At 31.4% G+C, this 21,574-nt stretch overlaps 2 protein-coding genes across 2 annotated transcripts in view; both read right to left on the reverse strand.

The window, feature by feature from the left end:
* The window catches only part of LOC138179298 (UBA-like domain-containing protein 2), an 86,588-nt gene extending 68,357 nt beyond the window's left edge, over positions 1 to 18,231 (reverse strand). The window contains exon 1 of the mRNA XM_069111932.1: positions 17,924 to 18,231. Within this exon, the coding sequence (XP_068968033.1) occupies positions 17,924 to 18,031 (108 nt within the window). The 5' untranslated portion in view covers positions 18,032 to 18,231. The remainder of the gene's footprint in view (positions 1 to 17,923) is intronic.
* Positions 18,232 to 19,069: 838 nt separating this feature from the next.
* LOC138178858 (tRNA-uridine aminocarboxypropyltransferase 1) lies at positions 19,070 to 21,560 on the reverse strand. The gene is made up of 6 exons (XM_069111151.1): positions 21,420 to 21,560; positions 21,134 to 21,207; positions 20,550 to 21,055; positions 20,119 to 20,259; positions 19,864 to 20,047; positions 19,070 to 19,492 (listed from the first exon to the last, which is right to left on the reverse strand). Exons 3-6 carry the CDS (start codon positions 20,787 to 20,789, stop codon positions 19,149 to 19,151), a joined length of 909 nt encoding a protein of 302 aa, XP_068967252.1. The 5' UTR covers positions 20,790 to 21,055; positions 21,134 to 21,207; positions 21,420 to 21,560; the 3' UTR covers positions 19,070 to 19,148.
* Positions 21,561 to 21,574: the final 14 nt, after the last annotated feature.

The following is a 21,574-nucleotide window of genomic DNA, read 5'->3' on the forward strand; positions in this document are numbered from 1 at the left end:
CATTGAAAAGATGCGATAAAGTTCATATATTTTCTGATGACAGAATTCTTTTTCAATTGCAATTCAAATTACTAATTTTCTTCGTTCAAGCTCCACTTCCTATTTACGATACTATTTTATTCAAATTGTGTGCAGTGTTCAACGCTTAAAAATCTTAAACGATATTCGATAAATTTTCTATCCAAACTTTCTCCTAGCTCTGCTCCTTTACGGTTAAATCGAAAGAGAAGAGCGTAAAGTTAATGACGTGTGGATAATAAGCTAAAGAATTCTATTTGTACGTAAATAAATATACAATTACTTATACCAATTGCATACGAAAATGCCATGATCGATCGACAAACGAGGTAAAAAGTACGTTCGACCGCCACGTGGATATTCTAAATTACCAAAGCTTTGGTAGAACCGTTCACGTGTTCTAATTTAAGGTAGAAAAATTTACTGAATGTTCAGCTGGACAAATTGTAAAATACAAATTAAATAATAATAATAATAAAAAAAGTGTTCCAATAAGCCTCAACCGGGTTGCGTTCGAATCACGTAACGACGAAAAACTGAAATAGATTTACTGTTCGAAACTTTCGGGCCGCGCCAGACGTACGTATATTATGAAAAGATTTTGAAAATGCTCGTCTGACGGGAAAAGAACGAAGCAAAAAAGCAGTAAAAGGAATTTCCTATCTCGAAAGTCATGCTCAGACTGAAAAACGCTTTTGTCAGCTTCGTTGCATCCATCGATTATGAATTAACGCTTTCTGTAAATTTTTTCGAATTCCAGATGCAAAATACTCTCGCGAAAGAATTCGTACACTCGTCGACGTCTTTTACGAACGTGTTACGCGTATTATACAAAACATTTTGAAATTACGTTGATATCGTAATGATTGATCGACGCTCAATTATCACGATTACACTGGTGAAAATCTAAATGATTTCAAAAATCAAAACAGTGTTCAAGTACAAGAAAGTGTTTTGAAAAATTGCAAGATATTTGGTATAGATGGCAAAGATATTTAAACAGACCAACGTCCGCAATATTGATAAGTCCCGATATATTGTATTTATACTGTATAGGAATTTCGTACTAAACATAAGCTTGCAGCAAATATCTTGAAAGTTCCACATATATTTTCAGACTAGCTTCCAATTTTGCCAATATAATCATGGCAATGGTGGTGCACTATGGTATTGATGAAGTTTCAAAATGTTTTACATAACACGCGCAACATGTGTCGCAATATGTGTTACGAGTCATAACTTATGATCAAACTAGCTTCCATGATGATTTGCTGGATATTTAATCTAAAAATTGGATATTCTCTGAAACTCTTCAGAACTGTACGCTTCAGAAGGGACGAGACGATTCTTAGAATCCTTAACGATGTACGTATTTGTGACTATTCCGAGAAGTTTTCTCCAGGTTTACAAATTTTCTATTTTTTAATCAATTATTCTCCACACGCCGGTGAATGAAGTTTATATAGAAAGTCTTCCGTAACACCTGACCAATGGTACGTTTATGCGACTTGCCAATGAAAAACTGACTTTCTAAATATTATTGTTTCCTACTCTCCGTGAAAAGATAAACGGCTAAAAGAAAAATAAATATTAATTTTTTGACGATGTAGCTCGAGAGAGGCTCGAACAAACCGTTGGATAATAATGTGTAGCGAATATAAACTTTCAGTTATCCTAATAGTCATCGCCTTAACTCGACTGTTAATATTCGTTTCTTATGAACAGACGAAGATATGTATTTTTTTGTATCGGATAAAATCATTCATTCTTGTAACAATCCTTCTCGATTTTGTTACGCCATCGAAAGGTTGAGAATTAATAACTTAAACATAGAATTAATTACTGAAGCATATGCTACGATTATGAATATTTATCTAAAGTAACTTTTACTCTATCTTTTTGGATTATATTTTACTTACAGAAAAACTAAACATGCGCATTATATATCATCGTACGTTATCTCGGAAGAATAATATGGTTGATAATGATTGAAGATAGGATGAAATTTATTGGCTGGTTATAATCCGTCAAGCTGAAAATTTCTGGTAAACGATATTTCGTATGCATCGACATAACAAAAACCAATGTTGATAAAACATATCCCGCGTGTTTTAACGTTAACCTATTCAGATAACAGATAATAAGATTTTTGTATGTTTGTTAATCTATTATTACGAAGATTCTTCTGTTAAAAACTAGCAAACTATTTCTTTCCTGTGTTTACCGCAGCGTGATGAAAGATTTGTTTGTTAAAGACTCTGCGAAGGCAGAACGTTGAGTTTCAGGATTTCTCGAAGAACGAAAATGTATTTTTCAATATATAATGCCGTAACTTTATATTTTCTTGTAGATATTACATATCAAAACGAAACATTTTATTCTGCATCATTCTCAACTTTTACTTTTAATTTTAAATAATGCACATATAACATATTACTACATTAGACTAAAAAGAAAACACCCCACTGACCTGACTAAAGAAATAAAATAGATCCCGCTGTGGGTAGATATCCACATGTTATTTAGCGATTAATGCGTTGACTGCCTCGTCACCCATATTAGGGCGACGGCAAAGTTTCTGATAGGGTCACGTCACCCATATTCGGATGACAGCAAAGTTTCTGATGGGGCAGCGTCACCCATATTCGGGTGGCGCTTATTTGATTACTTGCGAAGGATCGTCGTAGGTATTTGAAAAAATATTCCACAGGAAGTAATAAAACTATTGAATTGTTATAAACGTAATACGAAAATGGTTTATTAAGAAAATTATTTAGAATGTAAAACTTTGAAGCATTCTATACAAAACTGAGGTTGGTCGGAACAATTTGGACAATAAGTTGTTGTTTTCTTTAAATTCTCTCGTGTCTTTGATCGGTCCGTTCGATGTCTTTTATCTGCATAACATAGTTTGCATGCGCGTCTAATGCTTCTTCCGGAATCATTTTACCGAACGGCGATATTATGCTGATTCCGTCGAAGACAAGGATTTTTTGTATTTTCAGACAACCCTAATAATTTTCCAGCTTCGTGGCCTGAAGGAGATTTCATCGAAAACACGCGCGGCCGTCAACGTGTTAAGCTAGAAAAATTTACCAAATGTCCAGCTGGACAAATTGAAAAGTACAAATTAAATAGTAAAAAAAAAATATAACATTAAATTGTAAAAATAAAAAATACGTTGAACACCTTAATTTCTTACAACTACTGTAATACTCAGAAAATTGTTTATTCCAATTAATACGACATGATCAGCGATAAGAAGCATACACGCAAGAGAACACGAAAAATATGTTAAACTCGAAACTCGTTAAAATTGATATTACTCCTTTTTCCGTGGACGCTTCATGTTGTATCAAAGGTCCGTAATTCGTAGAAAATCCAAGAAGATCCCATGACGCAAAATGGGACGAAAATCAAGAATAAGAAAATCATATCGGTGGCTTTGCTTTTGAGAAAATTGAGTTTGAAATTTTGCGATGTATGTATATCCAGTAGCGGACAAGAGTTTAAAACAGTTATTTATCTGCTAGATTATCGTACTATATACATATATGTATTATACTAAGATAATAAATAATCAACATTTCGTAGTTGTCCTTGCAACTACATGACACTCGCGCTTTATCTACAAACGGCTACGAGACTTTTAAAACACAAACGATACTCGAGAGGATAAATATGAAACGACTCGATGCTGTACTCGCTGACATTACTTTAGGACGAACGTTCGAATTCAATGGTGCATCGAAATAATCGAACGATGATAAAACTATCTGGCACGACATACTACATTTATAGTAACAATCGCTGGATTCAAGTGAAAATCGCGAGTAAAGCCAGCGATCTGCGCTAAGAAGATAGAAAAATTGTTACGTTACCTCGCAACAAGAAAAATACATTTGAAAAATAGATCTGAGTATTGCCACAGCTTGTAAGCAGGCGCTATCATGGTACCTATGAGTATAGAAAAAAGAAAAATAATGCAGAAACGATAAACCAAAGAAACAACAACAAAGACCACTGTTTATCCTGAAATGAAACGATCATTCTGATTTTGACCTCGAAGGACGCGGGAGAAACCAATGCTCAGTAGCAAAAATTCGAAGCTGAGAATTGCTTTCGCTGAAGCACACGAGCATTGGACGGTACAAGATTTGGTTCAAAGTCTTATTATTTACCGAATATTCAGTTGAACAAATTGTAAAGTACAAATTAAATAATAAAAAAAAAGTCTTATTCTCGGGTGAGTCGAAATTTATTTAGTAGAGTGAAACTGAATAGCGAACGATTGCGACTATTTCAGTAGCATTTTTCAATAGCAGCTACTGGTTGTTTGGTGTTTAGGATACAGAGCGATATTCTACGAGAAAGGTAGTCGTCTTAAACTTTTGTCCGCTAGTGTACGTAGATTTGCTGAATTCCCAACTAAACGAGAATAGGTAATTGATAAAGATAATAAGGATAATTGATCAGCAGGTTAGTTTACGTGTGAAAATAAACGGAAAATGTAGAATAAAATTACAGCCACACATCGGCTAAATCGATTTACCGCATGTCCTTATTGGACAAATTGTAAAGTTTCTTAAAAGTACAAAAAAAAAGAAAAGATACTGTACATAGATTATTGTGATTGAAGTGATATAATAAAAATAAATAGATGCGGAATAGAGTTCCGATTATCCGAAATGTCCGATTAATCGGCACACGTTCCTCGACTATTATTCAGCAACCGTCGCGAATCGTATTTCGCATAAACGAAGAAGTCGAATGCATCTAGCACGGTCGTCAATACCAAACAGTTGATTAAACGAACGAAACGAATTATCTCTGCATTAGTCATGGTTTTTTTAAAATTATTTTCTTGGTTTTAACACCTCATAGGTACGGTCTGATTATGTGACACTGCTTTGGTCCTGAGGGATTCCACTGTATAAGACTGTGTCTCTGCTTCAATGAAGAATAACTTCAATTTTTCCAAAGCAAGCAAAAGCACTTGTATATGTTTGGTAATATAACAACGGTACAAGGAAAAATGTAGAATCAAACATTTTTGAAGAGAGGAAGTTTCTGAAAGAAACATCGTTTACAAGTTACTGCTCGCGCGGTTTGCAAACAAAGTTTCGCCGCCGCATATTCTTGCGGGTAAAAAAGAAATGGCACACAGCCATGCAATGGTGGTGCCTCGTTAATTTTTCAAGCTCCTCAGATATATCTGGCATTGTTTTGATATTTCGCGGGTACTCAATGCGCGTAAAACGCGCTCAAACAATTTCAGAAATCTCTGGACAACGTCAGACGCGAAAATAAATTCCTCGTCTTCCTCGATTCATTCCATGAACCAACGACACACATAAATTATCGAAGAAAAAAGAAGAAAAAAAAGAATGGGAACAGGTCGGTTGAATCGTCACAGTCGATTTTGTTTGACCTTCGTGGAATAGCGAAACGAAGGTATGTATATACAGGTTTGTTAACGATGAGAGACACTGATGGCGACAAAAACAGAACAGATGGACTATGCCAGATGTCACCGCAATGGGATCGTCACGTCGTAATCTTACCGCTCTTCTAGCTTGAAAGCCGGCCTCTGAAAAGGATCTCTCGATAAAACGGCATAGCTTGACGATTGGTACCGCGATAATGGTAACAATAGTCTTATTTCTATTATTCGTCGCGCGTCGGCCGTGCAATTATATCCTAATGGCACTTAGCGTTCGATGCTAAAATTAACCGCTCCTGGATGAAACGAAAGGAGTGGTACGTACAGTGAGCGTCACGTAACAGCCGAGCCAGCAAACACGACGAAATGATGGATTTCAGATTTCTTGATTTTACGATCGAACAGGTTAGAATAAAAACGAGCTTTGTTCGTTTACAATGTACAGTGACTACGAAAAGTATGGTAGTCTATTGTGGTGTACTACGAATAGCATCGCATTTATTATTGGGTTTGTATACCAATTAATTGGAGCCGACTGTAACAAATTTCGTGTTGTTTAGTAGCATTTGCACGTGATTGCAAAAATGTAATGCTACGCAAACGAACTTTACGAAATTAACGAAATTACAAAACGAAATTAAGGTATGTGTATATAAATACGTCTCGTAGCTATTGTATATTCTTTTGAATACCTGTTCCAGGCATTTCAATTTTTTAACGATAGTTAATAATTTAATATACAGTATCAGAAGACTTTAACTACTTAAATATATATATTTTTTTATTCATTTTTGCCTGCCGGCTACGACATGAGATTGATTTACACGGATTTCTTCAAATTACGAATGAAATTACGAATATCATAAGAATAGTTGTTTCTATGGGAATAATTAATTTTCATTCCATGACAAGTCGAATACTGTATTTTGGCATACAGTGGCATACGAAAGTGTTAGAACACTCTTGGAATTTTTAGTTTTATGCTTATATTATACGAGATATTTCGAAATGTCATTAGCACCGTGACAAGACGCGATTGTATTATGATTATATTAATGAAACGAATGTAAAAATATGTAGAGAAGTTACAAGATATTTGTCGAACGCATACACTTCGCAAACATCATCAAGATATTGTACAGTTGATTATATCATTCGTTTTATTAATAAGTCACAATATGTAGTGAGATCATCTGCAGCACTAATTGTATGTTTAAAACTACTTCACGTCGTATACTAATTTTTCACTAAGCGTATGCTTTCAATAAATGTTTTCTAACTTTTATATACATTTTTTAATTGGTTGCAAATTTGGCTATCATAATCACGATAGCTGTGTCATTACAGTGCTAATGAAATAAATGAAAACTTTCCTATAATGCACGTAACGTATTCATGAAAGTTTGTGTGGTAAGTGCTCGAATATTTTTTTAAATCACTGTAGATTATTTTTCACGATGTTTTACTATATCGTGAGTCTTGTCTCTTATTACTAGCCTTTATTGTGTTAACGTAACCATCGTAGGTTTTAAAATGTTCCTGTGGTTAATGTTTTTTAGTGGTTAATAATCCTTAAAAAAATCTGTAAAACTCCGTACAATGTCTTCAATTATTCTAAGTTAACTTAAAACACTCGTGGTGTACCGTTATGTTCGATTTAGCTTAAACACGAAACACCTACAGTAGAAATAGAATGTGTTTATTATCTAAAAAGGCGAAAAATTTGATAAGGGCCACGTTTATTTAAACGAGTATGGACAAACAAAAGCACTTCTATCGTTTAAAATATTGTTTGCGGCGAAAAGAGTCGACAAATCTAACCTGATAATGTAACTGTTTTCATAAACTTTGAATATTAAAAGTGGAGCGAGCCAAAAAGTCATTCATTTGTCAAAATGTTTTCTCGCATCATAAGAAAAAGACTAAAGTAAAATAATCAAAATTGAGGAAAGTTACTAAGCTGTGTAATTGCCAAAAATATGTAGTTCGATTGAAGGAAAAAATATCAACGACCTTGAAAAGTATGACTTTGAGAGGGAAAACTCATAAATTATAATATTCGTCATTCTATACGACCAGTTTTCCTACAACGCAATTTTTTGTATCGACTGAAGTATTAAAGTAAAGATATTATGCAATGCAATGTAAACGAAGCACACTGTATATTTTACTTATCTGGGTTTATTCACACATTATCGTTTAAAATTATTATTCTTTTCGCATTTTAATATTTATGCATATATACACTGAATTATAGGTAATATGTAATAATAATAATTATTATTATACGTAAACAAATTATATGTAATAATAACGTACACTGAATTATTTTAATTCACTGTATTCACAGAATTCTAGACAAAACACGTTTAACTTGGATCATTATGAATCAACAATCCTGAAAGAATCAGGTATATATGAAATGATTGATTATTCAATTATAATTTTATTCTCTCATAAATAAAGAAAATTGTATAAATAATTACGGAGGGTGAACTAATTAAAAATATCCAGACATGCATAAACTTATTGGATAATCGTGAAAGCACTTCGTCTATTGTGTATTTATACCGGCATAGACGAGATAGCAAAAGGAAGGAGGCAGAAAATAAGAGAGACAGACAGACAGACAGACAGAAAGAGAAAGAGAGAGAGAGAGAGAGAGGGGGGGACTGGAAAGGTACCGACCAGGGTAACGTACAGAAACTTGCCAGTACTCATTAGAACCCGTGTCGTAATCTGTTGTTAAACGCGTTAGCAGCCGAGCAGAGAAAGTTTTCAGACTGAATTCAACGAACAGACTGAATTCTCTCTCCTCTTATTTCTCTGTATTCTCTGTCAAGACAACGCAGCATCAACTATTACGAGTATTCCATTCTGTTCAGGTGCATTATAGTTACTATTTGAGTATTTCGACCAGAAAGCTTTCTTTCTTGTTCTATTACGTATAAATAAAAAGTCACCTACACTCAAATGTACAAGGTGTCTCAGTAATTCTGTTACAAAGCAATATCCTCGTTACTTTTAATGAGACGAGGAGATGCTTAAAGCAATGAATTATTTGGCTCGAAGAGACGCATGTTATGATGCGAAACATATTTGTAGAAATTTACATGTTTGCGTTTTTTTTTCAAAGGCCACGCTCTTTTTATGTACTAGCTGATGCGTTCTTTTATTCCCTATACAAAATTATCGCGGAAATGTTTGATTCGAGAGATATCTCAATTTTAATTTCATGAAATTTACTGTACGAAAAATGAGGAACGTACAAACACAAGTGTTCCTTTACTTGTCTTTCATATGCAAAGTTCTCAACGCTAATGTTGGAATATTCTTTAAATCTTACTTATTGATCTTATCTTCCAAATGTCTTAATATTTTACACAGGGAATAAATCACTGTATCCTCAATTATAGAAAAGATAACGATTGTAAAAAAATATGAAACAAGGTTTTTTGTATCTTTCTACATGTAGTTGTGAATATCTTATTTTTATTCAACGAAAAAAGACAATAAATTAGAACGCCCTAAATAAAACGCTAAACAAAGCGCAGTGAATGAAATACAATGCTCTGTTAAATGAAACGTAGTAAATATTGTAAATGAAACATCGATATACAAGGTGTTTTGTTTATCTTGGATTCGTTAATATCGTAATACCTTTTATCGATATGACAAAGTTAATTAGTTTAGAATTTAGAACAACAAGCATGATTTATGAACATTTTCCTCCAATGCCTATTTGTTCCAAATTTCACAAAATTATTATCATTTCTTTCAACTGGGTTTGTATATATTTTTCAAGCCAGCCGACGTGATTGTTTTATTTTTTATAAAATGATATTAAAGTATTAGCGTCTGAAAATGATTAACTTAAATAGTATTTCAATTTTAATTTTGTAAAACTTGTTGCATGGAAATGTGCGGTATGAAAATGCATTGATTGGTGTATAATATATGCAACTACATTAAAATGCTACTTTAAAAAATGATGACAAGCTTGAGAAGCTGAAAAAGATTACCTTGAAAAAAGAAAAAATCTTGAATCACAATATTCGGTTGTCTGAATCAACTAGCTTTAGTCTGACATAATTCTTTATATAAGCAAAACTAACCAAGGGAGTTGTAAGATATTTACGAATGCAAGATAAAAGAAAACGTGATGTATAGCAAGCTATAAAAGTATATGGTTAGACTGCAATTTCTTGCGCATTTATGTGAAATTTAAAGATACAAAAATCCACGTATTTTAAGTGTGTGCATAAAAATATAAAATAACATGAAAATTTCCGGTCTAAATTTATGTTTCATTCTATTTCACATAAAAGTTGCTTTGACAAGGGAAAAATAAACAATAATATTATGTTATGAAGTTTAAATTTTCTACTTTTTTGTCATTATCAATGTTCCTTGATACGAGTATTGATAATAAAAGAATTACTTTGATGAGGAAAACCACTTTCATAACGAGTTAGTAATCTTTGAAGTTATCAATGTTAAATTTAAAATCGTATTAAATATTCGTATAATCGTATTAAATTTACCATGAAAATAAAATTTCATAATATGATCCTAAATAAAAACCGATGCAAAAATCACAGCGTGCATTTTGTTCTTATATTTAACAATGAACAACAATCTATGGCTATCGTGTGCTACAAGTTGCTTGTTCAACAGATATTTTCTTTCTTCGTAATTCAACAGAATAATATTCACGTATGTTCACTAAAATAAATACTTTTAGTTCAAAATGTGATGTTACATCTCCTTGTCGGTGTACGTTATGTTGTACTCTTAATATATTTGCCTATGACAAACATTATAATTGAATTATAACTAGTGGGACAAGGTAAGAATATTTAAATATTATGTTATGTATATTGATTCATAATTTAAATATGTGAATGTTTTGTTCAAATAAAAGGAAGATATATCAAACATCTTTTGTGGCAGAGGAAACAAACCTTCGTATTTTATCACGATTTGTTGTTGATATTGCAGATAATCGTTTCTAGTGATATAATATTTCCTGTTAGATACTTTTAATTGATTCTTTCGATTCCTTTATTTACATTTCACGTGAAGATTACGCGGGAAAAATATGATAAGTACATATATTTTTGCTGATTTTCTGACTTACATGTTATTTAATAGTTAAAAAATTCTACTATGTTTATATAATGGTTAAAGATATCAGTAATCTGATAGATTTAACGATATCAGCCTTTTGAAAATAGCTGGTAAATTCACGGTATTGTGAAATAAATAAATAATATTGATTTAGTAGATACATTATATCGGTAATAGGATTAGTAAGATTGGCCTAGTTATGATATCGCATAATAAATAACAAATATAGTGATCATTGCACATTACTCTGCGCAACTAATGTTATTTATATCTTTTGAATTTTCAAGACAGTGACAAAAACACACGTTTCGTCGCAAAATCAAACGAAGAAATAATTTCGACGCGGAATTGGTTGACAACATATTGACTTCTAAGATTGCTCCTTTATCATATAAAAGCCAGGAGGAGACGTAACTTATGTTTATCACTTTTGGTCTTCGTGCGCATTCGAGTTTCTTATAAATGCAATATTAAATTTTCCTGTGAAAAAATTATTTTTTAAGTGTTTTTGGTATTTTCAAGTTTTAAACCTTTACAGTTTTCCGACACCCTCTGTGGCGATTTTACCAGCGCCAATACGGTTTTAAGACGAGACGCAGTAAGTCACCTTGGCCGAATATTCCAGCGACTAATCGAAAACGTACGCGGAACGGTTTCGCACGTTTTGGGAATAATTTGGATATATGTACATATCCATAAAAAATCCTCCATTTCGGTAAATAAGTGTCAAAAATTGCCTGGAATTAGTCAAATTCAAGTATATTTGAGAAATTTTCAAGGTCAATTCTCTCGAAAACTATAATAAAAATAAAACTATATTTTCGACTTGTTTTTCACATAGAATCGCCTTATTGCTATCGCCATGATTTCTAGGACACCAGGTTCCTAAATCTTATGTTTATCAATTTTCCAAATATATGATTCCACTAAAATAAAAAAGAAACTTGACCTTCATAACATGATATTTACGTTGCAACATACAGAAAAACTAATAACATCAGAATGTACCTGCCTCAGAACGATTCAAGTCTTATCTGAAACATTTTTTGCTATGGATCATGACAATGACGTCAACATCAGCTGAGACAACCTGTATGCGTGTAAATTTTCGATGGTAAGCGTTAAAATACTTTTATAAGCCACCGTGTATTTTCACAGTGTGTTTTGGATCAGCAAGTGTCCCAATACTTATGAACAGGGATGAACGTAACAGGCTGGCTGTGTTTATTTTAAATGATGCGATGGTTATTTTCATAAGATGACGTAACGATATAATAGTAACGGAATGACATTAAATATTAGCAATCCTGCGCGGTTCTTACGAAAGCACGCGTTCCAAGCGACGACCGAGGATTACAATTTGACGTCTAATATCGTGTTGCAATCGTTTAGTAAACATAGCGCTAAACAATCGATTCGATCTCGCAATCAACTAGCGATCAATTTGGTGCCGCGTCTTATGGTAAATTGCCAGAGTCTGCTGACAAACCATGGCTTTTCTTCGCGGTTTCGATGTTGGTAATATCACTTTCACACTGTTTTAGTCGTAACATTCTGTAACGTGGTGTGATTTTTAAAAAGCGTACGTATCGATGGATAACTGCACAAATATCGTTTGTTCGTTGTTTGTGTAATTGGAATTTTTATACGCAACAAATAGTTCCTGACTGCTTCTTTATGTTGCGTAATGATTTTATGTTTACTTCTTAAATTTGTCAAAAATAACATTTCTCTTTATTGTATTTAGTATAGAGATATTTTCAGGAATCATGATTCGCCACTGTCATTTTATGTGATTCTGAAAAGGATGAATGCTCGATTTGCAATTTGCGATGCACAATTTTATAATGGCTCTGATAAAGATAGAAATAATGTACAAAATATTTACTGAATCGTACATTACCAAGACTGCTAAAAATGGATATACAATAGTTGTGCAGTCATCGATATATTCATTTATCTATATTTCGTGTATTATTGTATTTTATTATCTTACCATATTAAAACCAAAATCAGACATAATAAAAAAAATGTCATTACAACACGATCAAATTTGAAATATTGTCAGTCGATAATTCATGCTATATAATATTGTAGATTATTTACTTTTGTCATATAATAACCCAAACCATATAATAAAACCTAATTGAAACCAAAATCATTAATAATAAAGAATCTAATTACCTGACACAGTCAGATTTTAGATATGACAACTAGATAATTCTGCTGATTTCATAAATTATTTACGTTTGTCATATAATCACAAAAAGCTTTTTGGGATTGTTGCATAAAGTATATATTTACAGTATAGTATAGCAATTATTTGTTACAAAAATAATGATTTTACGAGAATAAATTTCAAGCTCGAAATATAAAAGTGAATTTTTCCATACCAGACGTCATTTACGAGAAAATTGGCTTTAAATAATTGTCTGATAAGTGTCATTTAATCCCGTTGTAAACCGGTATTTTACTTGTGTTTAAGTTTATTCTATCGGATAATGGAGAACATGCAATAAAAGATGATAAGAAACTTTATTACTTTGTAAGAAGGGAAATTTCATTTCATAACAATTTAATTCGAAGGATGCAGTTGTGTATTTAACAGTGCGAGGAACAGTTTCGAAAATAATAAAATTTATTCTCTATCAATGTCCTGCTTCATCGTGTGTCCTCGGTTACTCAATATGTACGTAGTAGACAAAACAAATATAAGTTAAGATGTTACGACATAGCAATATCCGGTAGCACTTAGCAGTTAAATATTTGAAGTCAATTTTTTTGAAAACAAAATTTTCTGTAAAAACATTTCATTCTATATCCTCACCATTTTATCGCCAATTAACAATTGGTTTTGTACTAAAATTTCTCTTCTTGTAAAGAGATAAAATATCAACTAGAAAATAATAACCCTGGATGCTAGTCATTTTGACTGTTTTCATTTTTGTCTTCTGCATTGTTTTGATATTCTTAGCCTTACGTTTCTGATGTTCAGTGACTGTTCTTATTTTTGCAGAAATATTATGTATAAGTAATATAAAAATTTCGTATGGCTCTTTATAATACTGTGTAACTCTGAAGTTATGTGTCCATATACACATGTAATTTATGTTCTTTATTAGGTTTATTATATATTTTTATTATTGTTACATTATATTTGATTGGTATAGTATTATTACGCACATCCAAATTAAAATGAAAAAGCCGTAATTAACATATATGGTAATTTCTTTCCTCATAAGCATGCAATATTCTGGTTTATTAAGAAGTTTTGGAGAATTAAGAGATTATAAAACAATTATGGACAAATTTTTATTTGTGTATAATGCAAATTAAAAAGCACATTGTATTCATATATTTTATCGTAGGTTCTCCTTATTAACATATAGTCATCTTTCTTGTAATTTAATATAAATTTTCTACATATGCAATTCTAAGTAAGGCTCATTTATTATTTCAATCCCTAAAAATTATGTAACTGAAAATGATTTATTATTCATACTATACATTCGATACTTTAATAAGAAAAAATAGTTACTCTTCTATACCTGGGAATGTTTTAAATTGACTATTTACAATTACATCAATTATTTATAATAGTTAATTGTCATTATATATATCATAGTTAATAGATAATTATTAATATTATTTTGTTTGCTTATGAAAGAAACACGAATAGCTTTTGTCTCTCTGTATAAAATCAGAATTAGGTAATAAATAAATTATTTAATAATAGTACAACGGTATGATAGTAGATTATAAAAATATACTGACAAATAAATAAAATAAAATTTTAAAAGCATGAATACGTACTTCCACTATACACGACGTTTTAAAGTGTTAATTAATTAAAAACTATCGAAAACAAAACATCGAGCGCGATATTTAACAAAAACACGCGCGTTTAAAATCAAGAAAATCGGTTAAAATTACTGACAACGAGAAGAATAAAATTCACGAGATTCTAACGTTAAATGGATCTGAAATGCAGAAAGCTTTTAACAAAGAAGTACTCTGCTAATGCTCACTACGGATAAGATACTAATTGCTGAAAGTCTATCCTATCGTACTTCCTCGTATTATATATTGATCGTGTGAAAGTATGAGAAACGCAGCAACTAAACACGAGATATTGACAGCATGTTTTATATTATCAAAGTATACAAGCATCTTTTCTATCTTGTCTCGTCAAAACATACTATAAAGTTTTTCCTTAATCCCGCAAAATTTACGATGGATTCACCGAGTATCATTTTTATCAGATTTCTCTATTATCGAGAATAATTGTGTAACCTTAAAACACAAGTCATATTAATCCGTACCGCTAGAACACGGATGAAGGGTAATAGACAATTGATGCTAAATAAGATATAATGCTGTAGTAATATACATGGTGTTCTAGATTTTTCCGGTTAATACGACGAATGGCACGCAAATTTTATATATTTTGTCCTGGCAGCCGCAATAGATTAAAATATACTTACTACACCATAAAAATTAATTTTTGCAAAATATTATATTATACTTGTGCAAGTTTTTCCTAACAATGTTACATTGTTGAACATATTGTTAGGCCATGAAATTTATTTTATTCTATTGAAAATTAAAATTTATTAATTAATTAAAATTCTAAAAAATTTAGTAAACGTGGCCCACCGATGATCACCGTGACAATTGACGTCCATATGTTCTATAAATATAAACGAAAGTCACTGGAAAAATACATGGCGAGTCACATTTTCGGTGTTCTGCGATGGAGCGAAATCAAAATTATTATTCAAATGTCATGTTGCAAAATCTCTTTTTTATTTTCGGATTAAATATGTACATGAAAACTATAGAAAACAATTACAGAAAGCCTGCAGAATCATAAATAATAAATGATAAGACACATTTTTGGTATTTTATAACGAAGCAATTACAAAATTCTATTATTCTCTAATCCTATTATTATTCAAAATTCATATGACAAAATCTACTTTTTTTTTTGTTGATTTTGGAATTAAATACGTATATGTAAACTACAAGGAATGTGGAAGCAATTTTAAAATTCAGTTTATTGTTACTCAAACTCATGTTATTAAAATTGTCTGTTTTTTTTAAACTAAACGTGTGTGTTTTCCATCCACCTAAAAATTTTCAAAATATCGCTCGTCGTAATAATACAGGAATTGAAGATATTATAATATTTCTTGCCTTAAAAAATATATCTTTGGTTCCTAAAAAAGTTCGTAGACTTATCAGCTATGTTTAAAAGGTTTACATTTTTCAATTTAAGAGGTTGAGTTTATTTCCAGCCAGGTAAAAAAGAATCATTGTTAATACGTATGATTTTTCATTTCATTTTTATGTTGAAATTCTTCTCGAGATATTAATTCTTTTTGTTTGTTGAACAAACAGCAAGATTAGGATATAAAAATTCAAACTGGAAGGGAATAATAATCAGTTTCCGCCTGCTGTGATATTTTCATTTTCGAATCATATACGATTTTTTATTTCAATACGTAAAGAACTTTGAAAGAAAATGTATGTCAAATAGGGATTAGTACGTGCGATAAACTGATTGGTAGAATTGGTGACTCATTTATTGAGATGAAACAAAATTAAAACGAACTTCGTACGGTAATAAATATATACAATTTTTCAGCTCTGACAATCGTACACACATACAAACAGTGAATATTTTAAAACCGACTATTAATAGATAATGATTACATTTAATATCAACTTATTCTTCTCTTTAAGTTTCCCTGATATTTCGTATCTTTGCGAATTGATGTTACATTTTAAAAATGTATTACGTAATTTATTTAAAAAAAATAAAATATGTGTAATAAATAGAAGATTCTTAAATAATAAAATTATTATATCCAAAAGAATTAATAGTCACAATTTTTAAGAAAAATTTTAATATGAAATTGGTACGAGACCACGTGAATATTAAGAATGATTTTTTAATATTTTATTCAACATATAAACTTCCTCGCAGTACAAAAGCTTCGAAATATTTATATTTGTATAAAATATTTTTACTCGCTATGCTCACACAGCACACTGACAAAGGTTACCCGATAAAATCTGGAGTAGAATCACCCCCACCTCATTTGTACTATCGATATTGGGACACCCTATATTTATGTTATATCTATATATGAAAGTTAATTTAGATTTATTATTGCAACGAACGACGGACGAAAGAATTAATCTACAAGTATATTTACAGTTAAAATACATATAAGTTGCGTTATGCTTGTAAACCTTACGTATAAAGGTCGTTAACACAGTATACAAAGCATATACATAGTAAATGCATAGATAGGCTAAATGTGATCTAATTTCCATAAATCGAAGGAGGCTTTTAGTACAAACGAATAGCTCGTAAATCGATAGACCTGGAAAGGTTGTACTGAAAAGATAATTATTGTTCGCGATCGCCACACGCGATGTCAGCATTGTTCTCATTGTTAATGGCCAAGTCCGTTTACAGAGTCGGTTTGAAGAAATCGAGTGTGATATAGATACATGACCCTATTTTAAACCAGCGAAAACTTTACGTATGATGAATGCACGGTTGCAACGATGTTCAATGAATAAAAGCCAAGTCTAAAACTAGATTCGTACCTGAATACAGTTTACGATAGCGTACATCCGTAAATGAAAACAAACAAACATATTAGAAAAGCGTTAACCCTCTATAACACCGTGTAACTTTCAATATAGCAATAATTTCATTTTTAACTATATCTGTAACTAATTTGCGACTTCTAAATTACAAATTGTTATCTCCATAATAAACTCTTTGAAAATTGTAAATTCATTGCTTGTGTATATCTGGAGGCTGATATTTGTTGGCTCCCGTTTACATAAATTTTGCTACACTCACGAAAAAAATTCGAATTATAGTCAGTTAACCTAAAAATATCGTGCGCATAACCTTGACAGGGTTTCAGAGCAATCTCATCACAACAATAACGAACAAAACCTCTTAGCAACATCGCATGATTTTTATGAATGGACTTCATCCTGTGTGATAGTAAATGTGCTCACTGACTCACTCCACTCGCTGATCCTTGTGTATTATTGAACAAATGTTAACGCGACGATACGCGAGAGTCAACAACGGAGCATCGTTCGATCAGATTCTATCGACATTTTTAATCGAATGCATGTTAATACGTAATAGTTACGGATGAAATGAACGTTAGTACCGCTTGTACGGTCGGCCATTTTCGCTGCTTTGTTTACGTAGGAAGTATCGAGCCGCGATGGGCATAAATATGGTGAAGTTCAGAATGTTTGTCGTAAAAATGATGCGGAAGCTGGTTCCCTTACCTCAAATTGCCAATGCGCCGCTTGTAGCAACTGTTTCGCTTGCTCCCTGGCACAACCTGCAGCCAGCACAAATTGATTGATCATCACCTGCTCGCGTAGGGTGTCCATTTTTTCGTCACGTTTGAAACCAGAAAACGGGAAATACCGAAAGAAGAGAAGACCGCTCGCGAGACACTATGCTACGGCACAGCCTTCCGTGTTAGCAGGTTTTGACTCCGGCTCTCTCGAGCTTTTCGTTTAAACGCGAGTGCGGCCTACGAGCGGCAACCAGAGTCTTGTTTTGAAAACTAAACTCATCGCAGACGGGTGACGGGCACCGCGGGTTGCGGAACGTAAGAGACGAGGATGCTGTGACGTCACTAGCAGCTATTCAAGAGTCAGCGTGCTGCCTCCCGTGTGTTTGGGAGCATTCTCTTTCTCGTACATACTCCCTGTTTCCATTGTTTATTTTCAAACATAATAAACAATTCAACACGCCACAGGCTCGATGAACAGATTCTTATATTTGCAGCTCGTTTCACATTTTTCTGATATTATTGCGTTCGCCTCGAGATTAAGAGCGTGCGCGTATTTTCAAACTTTTCAGGGAAGCTTTAACGCAGAAATAGATAACATAATTTTATGTTTGATTTGCTGGAAATACCTGTAGGTCACCCACCTCTCTGTTCGAGAAATATCATTTCCTTAATGCTTTGAATGCCGTTTGCCATGTTTTTAGATTTACCACGACTGTTTATTAAGGACATATTTTAACAATATATATATGCATTTGTTATCTAATTTGTCGAATGTTATTAAGTAGTAGTATTTTCTAAAAAAGGGAATACATTTGTTCAATATCAGTACGAAAAAATTTAAAAATTCGATATAGCCTAAAGTAATTTAAGAAATTTACATACGTTATTTTATATTGGTACTTTTAATTTAAATAATTGCAGTGTTTGACTTTCAAAAATAAATTATATAATTAATGTTTGTTCACATTGCATGGGATTTTAAATAGTTCTAAATGTATAAATAAATGTTAAATATATATATATATCATTAGTTTTATTAACCTGTAATCTCATATTATAAAACCAGTTATTGTAAAGGACTGATTCATTTAATGATTATGTTTTTAAGGTTGAAAATAAAGATCATAGAAATGATGCTAATCTTTTTTATTAATAGAGTTATGAAATATTTAATATTTTTCTTTATAAAAACTTTTATTATCACAGAATTATATTAATGGCCTCTTATATGCTAATAATTTATCATGATCATACATAGTATGAATCTTCTCATACATATATTTAAAAAAATATAAAAGATCATCGTATTGACCTCTATATCTTTGATCTATTTCAGGTAACTCGTTCACATTTTGATATATTATATTATTTGTGGAATTTTCTTCAGTATGTTTTATGTTAGCATATCCTTGTATTGCACCAAATGCACATGTATGCAATTCTACTAAAAACTGATGAATTGCCTCAATTGTGGCTAAATACCATCGTGGACTCTTTTTTTGATGACGCCAAAATTGTGATATTCTTGATTTTAAAATGATACAATTTAAATCTGTAAATTAATAATACATATCACGTGAAATATTGTTTTAATGTTTTTATATTCTTAACATAATAGAAAAAAAGTACATATAAATTAACTCAATTTCACAAATTATCAGCTTTGTTACTCCTGAGAATGAAGTGTTATGAGTAACATTCCTAAATATTTTTTATTTTGAGAGGAATACTAAAAATAACAAAAATGTAAATTGTTATACATATCATTCAAAAGTTATAGAAATATATATGGTTGCATTTGTCTTAATGTTTTGTTATGTATAATATTATATAGACCCTGATAATTTCACCTATTATTTTATGCACCTAAATGATAGGATTATTGATAATAATGAGATGATTATTATTTATTTATTTATTTACCTCGTAATCGTTGATCTTTATAAATAACTTTTGTTTGATGCCATGTGCTATCAATAAAAATAGCTTTTTTTATAGGAAATGCATTCTTTATTGTGTTTGTAATTGTTTTATTATCCTCTTCAACTTTCTTTATAAATAAGGAATCCACAGGTATACCCGTAGGGCTAGGAAAAATTAAAACAGTCTAAGGGGTAATATTATTTAGACTTATTAGTAAGAAATAAGACGATTTAAAATACAATATTGTTATCATACCTCTTCTTTGTTCAATATTTCTGGAAAATTAGGATATGTAAAAATTCTCACATCTTCTGGAGCAAGTATAGCTGCATGAATTGCAGTACTTTTTCCATCGATTTCACGTACATGTTTAATGATATCGATTTTAATAGGTAACTGAAAATAGAATATTGTTTATCCATATTTAGATAATTTAAATGCATATTAAATATATTACAAGTTGAAAATCATAATGATATATATCAAGTTTTGGATAATTTGGATTTAGCCATTAAAAGAATCATCTCTTTAATTCCATAATTAATTTATTCTCAGCTACAATATGTTTTCATGATGTAAAAAAATATAATGCATTTTTTATAATTATAAATGTAGAGTACTTTATGAAAAATAGCAGTGAACTTATTTACACCACTATGATTTTCAACCTGCCAAATAATTAATACCTTTATTGTTGGAAAATACTCTTTGCTAATAACAGGTATGTAACATGTATAACAAAAAAATTTTCTTGATTTATTACAACGTTCACATATCTTCCTGCCTTCTATTGTATTCAAAATTTGCGCATTAGTAATTTTTAAATGATGAAAAGGTGCCTTATCAATTTCTGATACTTTCTGATCTTCCTCTAAAGTTGAAGTCTTTTTGATATTATCTGTATCGGCTACATTAGTTTTTTCCATATTCTCAATAACACGAGTAATTCTAATTCAAATTACACTTGATGTTATTATTCTAAAACTCGACATAACTACTGATATAAACTAATGGCAGTTAGGTTACTAAGCACTGATTGTATGTTCATGTATTAGAAATGAATTAATTTCTGATTACTAACTATATGGTCCATCTGTTGTACAAAGTTTGTATCACTTTGGTTCACTGGGTAACTACAGTTGTTGACAGATCACAGACGAGGTAATAGACACAGATTGGGTAGAGAATAGACCTGACATGCGATGATACAATTTGTAATGCTTTTTCGTACCCTACGTTCTAAAGGATTAGTGTTTGAGAGTCATCTTACCGTTCTTTTGTCACATGCGGCATTATCGATTAAGTATAGTAGTGGCTTGAATCACAGATGAGTTTAAATTAAATCTAAATTGTAAATTAATACATATCAATCATTAGATAGCAAACTTTAAAAATTCGTTGCTTAAATCAAATTCCTTGGCATACAATATTTTAATTTTGCGCGCGTCTTTAAACGATAGCGAAGCTATTTCGTTCTAGCCAATTAGGAGTCATTGTATTGTTGACTTCTATCGATTATTATCAGGTTCGTTTAACTAATATATTTTTGTTGATACTTTGTTAGGTATTGTTATATCGAAATTCTATAGTTTATCGAAATTCCTGTGTTCGTTGGTTGCCGACCGTCCCTTTAGATTAAGTGTTAGTGTTACCAGTAGCAATTGTAGTGTAAGCTTCTGGGACAGAATTTAAGCTTAATTATCCTTTTATT

Source organism: Bombus flavifrons, chromosome 4, assembly GCF_040668555.2.
Source record: "Bombus flavifrons isolate JBK064 chromosome 4, iyBomFlav1_principal, whole genome shotgun sequence".
Classification (NCBI taxonomy): Eukaryota; Metazoa; Arthropoda; class Insecta; order Hymenoptera; family Apidae; genus Bombus; species Bombus flavifrons.